Genomic DNA, 13,624 nt, shown 5'->3' on the forward strand with positions numbered 1-13,624 from the left:
TAAAAAATACTGTACTAAGATATGACTCGGAGAAGGCAATGGCACCCCACTCCAGTACTCTTGCCTGGAAAATCCCATGGATGGAGGAGCCTGGTGGGCTGCAGTTCATGGGGTCGCTGAGGGTCGGACACGACTGAGGGACTTGACTTTCACTTTTCACTGTCATGCATTGGAGAAGGAAATGGCAACCCACTCCAGCGTTCTTGCCTGGAGAATCCCAGGGACGGGGGAGCCTGGTGGGCTGCTGTCTATGGGGTCGCATAGAGTCGGACATGACTGAAGCGACTTAGCAGCAGCAGCAGCAAGATATGACTAAAAAATACTGTACTTGGTTCTTCTCCAGTAGTTTACCAATTCTTCTAAAGACAATTTTAAGCATTCAGGAATATTTTAATTGCAGCAATGTTAAAATATTTTCCTAAGTTATTATGCACATATTCATACAATTATCCATGTTATTTTTATACAAACGGTTTGCTTTAAGCATTTTGCAACAAAAGCAAATAAAAATCGATTCAGAACAAAATATCAAAACATACTCCTTTAAATTATGGATTTTCAAGGTTGAAAGGGATTTGCATGATTTTATAGTATCAAACTACACATTTCACAGATGAAACTAATTCCCCAAAAGGCATGACTTAGCAAATTTTAGTGGCAGAGCCAAGAACAGAGTCCAAGTCTCTTGCCTTCCACCTGGTACTTTTCCTATTATCACACTACCCTTTATCTGTGGATTAAAAACTATGCCAAAGAGGACAAATGATTTCACCCTTTCAAAACAATTTAGAAATTACCTTCTAATCCAGTGTTTGAAACTTTTTACTGATCACCTAAGAAAAAGATCTAATACTAGATGGGACTGAATATATCCCAATCTACAGATACAGTCTTTAACTGGTAAATTATCCATTTAAATTTCTTTGAATTATGCTTAGAGTTGTAACATCCAATGCTATAGAAACAATTAAGTTGTATTCAATCTAAATGCCATTGAAACTAAAGTAAATATACTCATATATAATAAATCGTCCCAAATAAAAAGATACCTGACTTCAGAGAATTTTGACTTGAAAATAATGAAACACATCCACAACTTAAACAACTCATAGCATTTCAATTCAAATCACTCACAAGAAGCCTAAATGTCTACTGAATAACAGATGTTTCTTGGAAAAGATCAGTGAATGTATTTTTGGAATGATGTCAGAGAAGAGCTTTTATAACCATTTTTAATCAGAAGTACAGCTTCATTCATAAAAATATAGAGTCAAAATTTACAGAAAGGCTTACTGAGATATCACAGAACATTTTTCAGCTACTGTTACATGTTTGGGTTTACTTATTAAATTTATATTTGAAGTTTCCTATCTTGGTTGCATAATTGAAACCTTTCAGCTAGTAAAGATCACTTTTTTCCACAATGGTGATGAGGCTAAACAATCAGAATTGAAAATCTGGAGTCCTTAATTTGGCATCTTATGATTTTATATAAATTTGTTTAAAACATGCTTGATTTAGGTTTAATGAACAAAAAATAATTTCAATTAGAAATGCATGTAGTTTTCTTCTTAATTCTTAACTACTTAGAAGTAGGAAGTTTAATACAGGAATATACTTTTCAAGAAGACTGTGACTTCTAAAAAAAAAAAATCTCAGACTGATCTGAGGTAAAATCTAGAGAAACATGATCCACGGATGACTGGATTAGATTGCTATTAATTTTTACATATCAGTATGAAAACAAATGGATGAAGAGGACTATAAAAACAAATATTCATGTGAAATTTAAAGTGCATTAGGAAACTACGTATCTTCCAAATTGATTAATTCACTATAGCATTTAGCAGAGGAAGACTTCTTGGAGGAAAATATTTTTTAAGAATCAATTTATTAAAACTTGAGAGTAGTAAAACTTGTATTTTTAAACATAATACAGTCTTTGGATTAAAGCGAAAAATATATCTCAAACTAAAAAAAAACCCCAAAGACCATGCTACTTATCCAATTTACAATATAGTTGAATATATGCATGATGGTATGTTTTTATAGCTTGACAGTTAAGTATTATTACCTAACACCAGGAACACATCTTTATTTTTGGAAGGAGACAGTTTAAAGTTCTTTATATCCATTTCCTGAGTATTTTCCCAGTTCCAATTCATTTACGAGTTGTTTTTACATCACTACCAAGGTCATCAACTTTACTTTCTTTAATAGGCATGAGTCTTTTCAACTTTGTGTCTGTGCAGTCCTCAGCTTCCATTTCTCTGACTGAATCCACTCCTTTCGTAGTTTTAATTTCAAAAAGATCTTCAGTTAAAATGCAATTTGAACTATTAGTCAATCTACTGTCTCTCTCAGTTCCAACTAGTTCATTCTTTTCTTCATTTGTCTCTACAGGATCATAAAGTTCAGGTGTAAAATAGATAGATTCATCCTCGGCTTCTGTTTCAGAAGCTGTATTTGAAGGAGAAGGTTCAGCTTCTTCACTTACTACAGACAACTGAATTGCTGGATCTTCTGAATTCAGATTAGCAGCATCAACGTTTGTAGATGGAACAATGGTTTCTGATTGAGGGCATGCTCCAAATGATGTATCTACTGTCAGAGATGAGGACTCATATTTATCAGTGAGCGGCAAAACTGTTTCACATTTCTTTTCTGTTTTGAAAGTGGAAGAAGTAGAAGCACAGTCCTCTGATGACCTAACCATAGGTGTTCCAGTCAGAATTTTACCAGTAAGACACTGTCCCCCCAAATTACTCCCAGACCAGCTAACTTGGTCTATTTGTTTGCTGAAGGTTGGGCTTGTGGATCTGGAAATCACAATTCCTTCTGCTCCTACTGCCTGGGCAGACTCTTCTAATAATTCTGGATCATCTACAAATACAAGAGTGTAAGAGTGTTAACTTTCTGCTCCTAACATAATAATTGTTACATTAAAAGTGATTTTTGTTAGAAATACTGAAATAACTGTATAGGATGCATAATTCAGAGCCCATAACAAGCAGTAGCAGGACTTCCATTTTAGAATGTAAAGCACAGCATGTTAACTCTGAAAGGAATCTTAGGTCTCCAGTGGTTCCTAGCCCAAGTTATAATGCTGTCTGGTAAACTATCAAATTCCACACCAGCGACCTCAGAAGTGAACAAGAAAAGGAAGGATAAAAAGGAAAAGAAAGAAGGCTGAGTAATGGGGGAAAGAGGCTGTAAAAATGCCTTAAAAATCCACTAACCAGTGATTGAGAAAAACTGACCAAGATTAATTCCCTAAGGTAGCTGACAACCGAAAAAAAAAAAAAAGGAAACTGACAACCACAAAGACTAAGATATTTGCTTGAGGTTATAAAATTGGTTGGTAATCAGACCTGGACTAGAAACTAGTATAATGGCCTAGAATTCACTATAACATTTAGTTAGGCTACAAGCATATACTATAAAATAAATACTTAAAAACTGATATATGAAACAACCATAAATGATATCCAATGATATAGAACACAGTTTGGCAAACTTTTTCTGTAATAGGCCAGACAATAAATATTTTAGGCTTTGTGGGTCATATGGTATCTGTTGCAACTACTCAGGTATGCTGTTCTAGTGTAATATTTACCACTACTTAACTCTGCTCTTGTGTACTATACGTGAGTGATTGACTGTGACTGCATTCCATTGAACTTTACTTACAAAATTAGAGAGCAGGCCAAATTTGGTCCATAGGCCATAATTTGCTAACTCCTAATATATTATACTCTAATATATTTAAATCATATTCTAAGTTTTTCAAATTATATTCTAACCTAGCATATTCTGATATTTTAAACTATTATTTTTTTATCATTTAGAATAAATGACTTTCACATCTCTGTCTCTGGAGGGACAGGTAGGCAGATATTCCTTCTTCTATTAAGACTCAAAATGTTAAGTGACTTGCTCAGAGGGTCACAATTAGTAGCAAAGCTTCTTAGTGGAAAACCAGAAAATATGTATAGGTCTCTGACAAAAGTTTGTTCCCATTCCAATACACTATACTATTTCATTATTTTATGATAACACCTTATATTACAAACCAACATATTTAAGGACATTAATCTGTAGCATAACAAATATCATTTCACTGCATATAATGAGACTTCTCTACTAAATGTAAATGGGTAGAACTTTTCATACTTTTCTCCTTTTTGGAGATGATGGACTTTTATTTATCATTTTAGGATATGGTAGTTTTAAACACATTTTTGCTTTACCTTCCATAGCATATTCTGGTGATAAATGGCTTGCTGCTTCTAAAAAATAGGTACTGTCCTTCGAACAAGCCCCTCCAAGTGTAAGCTCACTGCCCTGTATAGATTTTCTGTCTTCTTTGGATGCAGCAATGACCTTTTGGTGCTTTTTGGCGAATTCAGCCAAGGACTCCAGTGCACTCTCAAAGGTTGAATGGTGCTGAATCAACTGTCGAACCCATTTAGAAAGTCCTAAGGCAAAAAGTAAAACCAGCAAAGAAACTTTGGTTATTCGTGACGATATACTAAGAAAAACAATTAGATAACTTCTCTGGTAAAGTAATCTACTTTGAATTTAGAGTATATAGAATGATTCTCAACCGTTTTCCTGCCTTTTTACCTTCTTAAGTACAATATGCTCTGGAATCAGTAGCATTTCTCTTTACATGCAGTGACTGTCAACTGGATGGAGGGAAGAGACAGTAGAAGTAGAATGGAGATAGGGAAATGTATTATTCATCAATCTGAATAACTGGGGAATAAGGCAAATTTAATTTTATCATTGTTGTTATTGTTCAGTCACGAAGTTGTGTCTGACTCTTTGCGACCCCATGGACTGCAGCATCCCAGACTTCCCTGTCCTTCACCATCACCCAGAGTTTGCTCCAACTCATGTCCATTGAGTTGGTGATGCCATCCAATCATCTCATCCTCTGTCATCCCCTTCTGCTCCTCCCCTCAATCTTTCCCAGCATCAGGGTCTTTTTCAAGGCGTCAGCTCTTCGCATCAGGTGGCCAAAGTATTGGAGCTTCAGTTTCAGCATCAGTCTTCCAATGAATATTCAAGGTTGACTTCCTTTAGGATTGACTCGTTTGACCTCTGTGCAGTCCAAGAAACTCCCAAGAGTCTTCTCCAGCGCCACTATTCGTAGGCATCAATTCTTTGGCTATTAGCTTTTTTTATAATCCAACTATCATACATGACTACTGGAAAAACCACACCTTTGACTATATGGATCTTTGTTGGCAAAGTGATGTCTTTGCTTTTTAATACGCTGTCTAGGTTTGTCATAGTTTTCCTTCCAAGGAGCAAGTGTCTTTAATTTCCTTGGGGCTCATCTTCCGGCGTCATATCTTTTTGCCTTTTCATACTTTTCATGGGATTCTCGTGGCAAGAATACTGGAGTGGTTTGCAGTTCCTTCCTCCAGTGTACCTACGTTGTATAGGAACTCTCTATGACCCATCCATCTTGGGTGGCCCTGCATGGCACAGCTCATAGCTTGAGTTACGCAAGCCCCTTTGCCACAACAAGGCTGTGATCCATGAAGGGGAATTTTATTATAATTCCCCACAAAAATTGCCTATTTTTTAATTGCAGAGAAAACAGAAGTTGTAAACAACACAATCTCTTTTTACAACTTTTAAATTTGATTCCTTGAGCAAAAATAAATTGGAGTTTGATCCCTGGGTTGGGAAGATCCCCTGGAGAAGGGAATGGCTACCCACTCCAGTATTCTTGCCTGGAGAATGCCATGGACAGAGGGGCCTGGGAGGTTACAGTCCATCTGGTTGCAAAAAGTTGGACACAACTGAGTGACTAACGCTTTCACTTTGGGCTTCCCTGGTGCTCAGATGATAAAGAGTCTGCCTGTAACGCAGGAAACCCAGGTTCAATCCGTGGGTGGGGAAGATCCCCTGGAGAAAGGAATGGCTACCGGCTCTGATATTCTTGGGCTTCCCTGGTGGCTCATATGGTAAAAGAATGTGCCTGCAATGCAAGAGAGACAGGTTTGATCCCTGGGTCAGGAAGATCTCCTGGAGAAGGGCATTCCCACTGGCTACCCACTCCAGTATTCTTGCCTGGAGAATTCCATGAACAGGTGAGCCTGGCAAGCTATAGTACATGGGGTCACAAAAAGTAGGACACAACTGAGCCACTTACCCTTTTTCACTTTCACAGTCTCAAAGATGGTTTTTTTTTGTCTCCCTTCTCCCAATTCCAAATATATTAAACTATTCTGGGTAAAAGGAATAACACCATTTAATGGGTAAATCATGACCTATATGAATATATATATATTTATTTTTAATATATAAATAATCAAGTTGTAAGAGATAAGATTTGATCCTGTGACATATGAAAACTGCATAAAAATAAACCATATTAACAGTATAAGGTGTCTTGGATAATGACCCACTTCAGAATGAAATTCAGATATTTGGACTTTAGAAAATAAATATTCTCTGCTGATGTTGCTAAAACTATAATCATCTTTTGGAGTAGTTTAAAAATTCATTATGGCATTTTTCAGTTGAGAGGAAGATAAGACAGGGGATCAAGCAACTTGAACAATTAGACTTTCATTACAAATATATTCTTTTAGTTTTTCTGTTTAATGGGGATTTTCTATCAATCTATTCTTATGCAAATTGAATTTAAACAAAAATTAGTCATCAAAAGGAATCTGTACGTTGTGCTGTTACTGCCTATGTAAGATTTCAGTCTTCTTTATGAGTCTCAGAAAAAAATAAAATCTTACAGAAAATAATAAAAAATGTTTAATTAAAAAAAAATCTCTCAACGAATCTGAGGTAAAATTTTCAGTTCTAGATTTGAAAATAAACAAAATTTAAAACATGCATTTCTTTAAAGTTCTTGATTTTTGTTTGCTTGGGGAAAATAATTATACCAAATAAAAATATGAAAAATTTTCAAATTTAAAAATTTTAGCATTATAGTTATCACTTTCATTTTGCCCTTTTTGTGATTAAAAAAAAGCCTTTTCAGTATAAAATGTCAGTTTGCTTTTGAAAACTTGAAAGCATCTGAGCTCCACCTGCTGACTAAACATAAGCACTTAACATTTGCCTTTGGTTATGACTTGGCCTAAGCTCAATGGCTTGCTCTACAGGGAAAGAGGAGAAAAGATTAATAAAGCAGCATTTCCTGCTTCAATCCAGGTGGATATGTTTTAATATTGAATCAGATATAATGATTAGGTTCTGAAATATAAAAAGTAGAGTACATATACATAGACAGCTAATCTGAAACAAAAAATTAGCATCATTTCATTATATTATAGTATGGTACGAACTTTTTGGCTCTAAAGCTAACAATAAAAATGCAAGTATTTCTAACAGTTCTTTAATAACAGATCGATTCCTGATATTGATTTCAAAGGGCCTGTACTACAGCTGGATGAAAACAATAGGCACATGGTGTTTGTTCATTCGAGTGGGGAAAAGTGACCACCTGCTTCATCTTGCAGTATGCAGTCGTGCATTTTTTTCTTCTTAGAAGATACTAACTCTGATTAATATAAACTCTGTAACAACAGAAGCATTTCTAAACAAACAACAATAAAAATCAAATAACCCAAAATGAAAGAAGAATCCTATGCAGCCAATGGATTGCTTGTGTGCTTAAACGTAAAAACTTAATATTTCTTGAAAAATTAATTTCTGTGGAACAGTTTTTTCCCCTGACATTGCTAAATAAATTATTGCTATGCTACTGAATCAAAACCACATTCTGATGAAACTGAAGGATCTTAATTGATTAATATACTACATTCAGTTCAGTTCAGTCCAGTCGCTCAGTCGTGTCTCATTCTCTGTGACCTCATGAACTGCAGAATGCCAGGCCTCCCTGTCTATCACCAACTCCTGGAGTTCACCCAAACTCAAGTCCAATGAGTTGGTGATGCCATCCAACCATCTCATCCTCTGTCGTCCCCTTCTCCTGCCCTCAATCTTTCCCAGCATCAGGGTTTTTTCCAATGAGCCAACTCTTCGTATCAGGTGGACAAAGTATTGGAGTTTCAGCTTCAACATCAGTCCTTCCAATGAACACCCAGGACTGATTTTCTTTAGGATGGTCTGGTTGGATCTCCTTGCAGTCCAAGGAACTCTCAACAGTCTTCTCCAGCACCATAGTTCAAAAGCATCAATTCTTTGGGGCTCAGCTTTCTTCACAGTCCAACTCTCACATCCATACATGACCACTGGAAAAACCATACCCTTGACTAACTAGATGGACCTTTGTTGGCAAAGTAATGTCTCTGCTTTTTAACATGCTATCTAGGTTGGTCATAATTTTCCTTCCAAGGAGTAAGCGTCTTATTTCATGGTTGCAATTACCATCTGCAGTGATTTTGGAGCCCAAAAAAATAAAATCTGACACTGTTTTCACTGTTTCCCCATCTATTTCCCATGAAGTGATGGGACCAGATGCCATGATCTTCATTTTCTGAATGTTGAGCTTTAAGCCAACTTTTCAACTCTCTTCTTTCACTTTCATCAAGAGGCTTTTGAGTTCCTCTTCACTTTCTGCCATAAGGGTGGTGTCATCTGCATATCTGAGATTATTGATATTTCTCCTGGCAATCTTGATTCCAGCTTGTGCTTCTTCCAGCCCAGCGTTTCTCATGATGTACTCTGCATATAATTTAAATAAGCAGGGTGACAATATACAGCCTTGATGTACTCCTTTTCCTATTTGGAACCAGTCTGTTGTTCCATGTCCAGTTCTAATTGTTGCTTCCTGGATCTGCACACAATTTCTCAAGAGACAGGTCAGGCATTTCTCCAAAGAAGGCATACAGATGGCTAACAAACACATGAAAAGATGCTCAACATCACTCATTATCAGAGAAATGCAAATCAAAACTACAATGAGCTACCATTTCACGCCAGTCAGAATGGCTGCGATCCAAAAGTCTACAAGCAATAAATGCTGGAGAGGGTATGGAGAAAAGGGAAACCTCTTACACTGTTGGTGGGAATGCAAACTAGTATAGCCACTATGGAGAACAGTGTGGAGATTCCTTAAAAAACTGGAAATAGAACTGCCTTATGACCTAGCAATCCCACTGCTGGGCACACACACTGAGGAAACCAGAATTGAAAGAGACACGTGTATCACTGTTTATAATAGCCAGGACATGGAAGCAACCTAGATGTCCATCAGCAGATGAATGGATAAGAAAGCTGTGGTACATATACACAATGGAGTACTACTCAGCCATTAAAAAGAATACATTTGAATCAGTTCTAATGAGGTGGATGAAACTGGAGCCTATTATACAGAGTGAAGTAAGCCAGAAAGAAAAACACCAATACAGTAAACTAACGCATATATATGGAATTTAGAAAGATGGTAACAATAACCCTGTATACGAGACAGCAAAAGAGACACTGATGTATAGAACAGTCTTTTGGACTCTGTGAGAGAGGGAGAGGGTGGGATGATTTGGGAGAATGGCATTGAAACATGTATAATATCATGTGAAATGAGTCACCAGTCCAGGTTCGATGTATGATACTGGATGCTTGGGGCTGGTGCACTGAGATGACCCAGAGGGATGGTATGGGGAGGGAGGAGGGTTCAGGATGGGGAACACAAGTATACCTGTGGTGGATTCATGTTGATATATGGCAAAACCAATACAATATTGTAAAGTTAAAAAATAAAAAAAATTAAAAAAGAGAGATACCAGATGGTCTGGTATTCCCATCTCTTTCAGAATTTTCCACAGTTTATAGTGATCCACACAGTCAAAGGCTTTTGCATAGTCAATAAAGCAGAAATAGATGTTTTTCTGGAACTCTCTTGCTTTTTCAATGATCCCTTAGAACTAACCAGATTCTTCTCTCTAAAGATCTTTTGTAAAGATAGAAGCATAAAAGGCTAGATTTCCAGGCAATGTGAATTTTTTCATGTTAGATCTAGTAATTCAAATTCTCTAACCAATTCTTTGTCTTTAAAAATAGAAGTCACTAAATACTAAAGCTTGCTACCAACTCTAACTCTAAGCCCAGCTGAGACTCTTACCAGATATGTATCGACTTGGGTTACTCCTGAAGCGATCATCGACTAGAATAAGAGCCCCCCAATCATTCTTGTGTCGAATACACCTGTTAAAAAATAGGGAGAAAGTAAGATAAATACAACAGTGAAAACAGTCAAATTTCTAATGGGGCAGAGAGAAGATTGAGAAAATTAATGATGTGTCCTTTAATAAAAGTCATGATTATGAATAAGGTTTATAGAAACTACTCAGTACAATGTACCAGAGAAGGTGTATTTAAAAACACCCTACTTTTGCCAACTACTGATAACTTACACCCAAAAATGCTACATGCATTCTATTTCAAAAGTCAAGAAAATTATAAAAAATATTTCCTCCAAACCTTCCTTACATATACAGAATATTTTTTACCTTATACTAGCTGTAGATTTTATGTAGATAACTTTTATTCTGATTTAACAAGTTTTTATCATAAATAAGTTTGTAAAAAATTTTTTTGCACCAATTGATATAATCATGTAGTTGTTCTTTTTAAACTGCTAATATGGTGGATTACACTAGCAAAATTTCAGATATTGAGCTTACCTTTCTTTCATTCCTAGAATAACCACTATGGCTATGGTGCATTATTCTTTTTATGGATTGTGGGGCTCAATCTGCTAATTGTCTTATTTTAAAAATTATTAAAGATTTTTAAATTTAATGGTTCTTTAGCACATTTACAAGGTTCTACAACCTATAACACAATCTATTACAGAATATTTTAATCTCACCAAAAAAGAAACCCCATGCCCATTAGTCTCCCTGAATTACTCGGATCATTTCCCCTAACCCCTGACAAGCAGTAATCTACTTTCTCTTCATATGCATGTGTGCATGCAAAGTGGCTTCAGTCGTGTCCAACTCTTGTAGCCCACAAGGCTCCTCTGTCCATAGTATTCTCCAGGCAAGAATACTGGAGTGGATTGCCATGGCCTCCTCCAGGGGATCTTCCTGACTTAGGGATCAAACCTGTCTCTTACCTCCTGCATTGGCAGGTGGGTTCTTTACTACTAGTGCCACCCTGGGAAGCCCCAGATTTATCTGTTTTGGATACATCATAAACTAGAATCTTATAATATATGGCATTTTATGTCTGGCTTCTCTCACTTAGCATGATGTTTTCAAGGTCCCTGTATCATGTATTATTACTGAATTGTATGAATATTCCACAATTTATCTATACATAAAGCCTGATCATTTTGAATTGTTTCCACTTCTGACTATTATAAATAATGCTGCTATATATATTTGTGTACAAGCTTTTATGTTAATACATTAAAAAAAAACTCGAGTATAAACTTAGGAATAGAATTGCTAGTTCATATGGAAACTCTATGTTTAAATTTTGAGGAACTGCCACATTTTTTTTTCCAATGCAGTCGCACAATTGTACATTTCCATTAGCCACGCATGAGATTTCCAGTTTCTCCATAGCTTCATTAACACTTGTTATTGCCCATCTTTTTCAATATATTTACCATAAAAGATATGAAGTGGTACTTCACTCTGGTTTTGATTTATATTTCCCTAATGACTAACATAGAGAATGCAATGGCAACCCACTCCAGTACTCTTGCCTGGAAAATCCCATGGATGGAGGAGCCTGGTACGCTGCAGTCCATGTGTTCGCCCAGAGTCAGACACAACTGAGCGACTTCACTTTCACTTTTCACTTTCCTGCATTGGAGAAGGAAATGGCAACCCACTCCAGTGTTCTTGCCTGTAGAATCCCAGGGACAGGGGAGCCTGGTGGGCTGCCATCTATGGGGTCGCACAGACTCAGACATGACTAAAGTGACTTAGCAGCAGCAGCAGCAATGACTAATGAGTTTGGGTAGGCTCTGGGAATTCGTGATGGACAGGGAGGCCTGGTGTGCTGCAATTCATGGGGTCGCAAAGAGTTGGACGTGACTGAGCGACTGAACTGAACTGAATGACTAATGATGTTGCACATCTTTTCATGTACATACTGGTCGTGTGTCTTCTTTTTTTTGAGAAATATGTATTTAAATTATTGGTCAAAATTAAAATTGCACTGTCTTTTTATTGTTGAACTCTGTAAGAGTTCTTTATATATTCTGGAACTAGACTCTGATCAGATACATGATCTGAAATATTTTAAAAACTTTTGCCTAATCCAAGGTCAAGACAATCTGCACCTTGTTAGCCCTTGATCCATTTTGAGTTAACTTTTCTGTACAGTGTGAGGTAGGGGTCTAACTTCATTTCTCTTGCATTTGTTACTGTTCAGGCGCTAAGTTGATCCAACTAGTTATGACCCCATGGATGCAGCACGCCAGGCTTCCCTGTCCTTCAATATATCTCGGAGTTTGCTCAAATTCATGTCCATTGAGTCAGAGAAGCTGTCTAATCATCTTATCCTCTGTCACCTCCTTCTCCTCCTGTCCTCAATCTTTCCCAGCAGCAGGGTCTTTTCCAGTGAGTTTGTTCTTCCCATCAGGTGGCCAATGTTTTAGAGCTTCAGCTTCAGTAACAATCTTTCCAATGAGTATTCAGGACTGATTTCCTTTAGAGTTGACTGGTTTGATCTCCTTGAAGCTCAAGGGACTCTCAAGAGTCTTCTCCAGCACCACAATTCAAAAGCATCAATTCTTTAGTGCTCAGCCTTCTTTATGGTCCAACTCTCATATCCATACATGACTACTGGAAAAATCGTAGCTTTGACTATACGGACATTTGTTGGCAAAGTGATGTCTTTTTTTAATTGAATGATAATTGCTTTACAGAATTTAGTTGTTTTCTGTCAAACCTCAACATGAATCACCCATTGGTATACATATATCCCTTCCCTTTTGAACTTCCTTCCCATCTCCCTCCCCGTCCCAACCCTCTAAGCTGATACAGAGCACCTGTTTGAGTTTCCTTAGCCATGCAGCAAATTCCCTGTTGGCTATCTATTTTACATACGGTAATGTAAGTTTCCATGTTACTCTTTCCATACATCTCACCCTCTCCTCTGCTCTCCCCATGTCCATAAATCTATTCTCTATGTCTGTTTCTGAATTGCTGCCCTGTAAGTAAATTCTTCAGCACCATTTTTCTAGATTCTGTATATATGCATTAGACTACAATATTTATCTTTCTCTTTCTGACTTACTTCACTCTATACAATGGGTTCTAGGTTCATCCACCTCATTAGAACTGACACAGAGGTGTTCCTTTTTATGGCTGAGTAATACTGCATTGTGTATATGTACAACTTCTTTATCCATTCATCTGCCGATGGACATTTAGGTTGCTTCCATGTTCTAGCTATTGTAAATAGTGCTGCAATGAACAATGTGTCTTTTTCAATTTTGATTTCCTCAGGGGATAAACCTAGGAGTGGGACTGCTGGGTCATATGGTAGCTTTATTCCTAGTTTTTTAAGAAATCTCCATACCATCTTCCATAGTGGCTGTATCAATTTACATTCCCACCAACAGTGCAAGACTGTTCCCTTTTCTCCACACCCTCCCCAGCATTTACTGTTTGTAGACTTTTTGATGATGGCCATTCTGACCAGCGTAAGGTCAGAATTGTAG

At 37.0% G+C, this 13,624-nt stretch overlaps 1 protein-coding gene across 6 annotated transcripts in view; it reads right to left on the bottom strand.

Annotated features, from left to right (window-relative positions):
* Positions 1-369: 369 nt before the first annotated feature.
* BRIP1 (BRCA1 interacting DNA helicase 1) overlaps positions 370-13,624 on the bottom strand; it is a 182,236-nt gene continuing 168,981 nt past the window's right edge. For all 6 annotated transcript variants that reach the window (XM_086355643.1, XM_086355640.1, XM_086355642.1 and 3 more), the window contains exons 18-20: positions 10,061-10,143; positions 4,251-4,478; positions 370-2,883 (exon numbers count right to left, since the gene is read on the bottom strand). In XM_086355643.1, coding sequence (XP_086211769.1) covers positions 2,162-2,883; positions 4,251-4,478; positions 10,061-10,143 — 1,033 coding nt within the window. In that variant the 3' untranslated portion in view covers positions 370-2,161. The remainder of the gene's footprint in view (positions 2,884-4,250; positions 4,479-10,060; positions 10,144-13,624) is intronic.

Source organism: Bos grunniens, chromosome 19, assembly GCF_055505025.1.
Source record: "Bos grunniens cultivar Pamir isolate PY7600 chromosome 19, Bosgru_T2T1.0, whole genome shotgun sequence".
Lineage (NCBI taxonomy): Eukaryota > Metazoa > Chordata > Mammalia > Artiodactyla > Bovidae > Bos > Bos grunniens.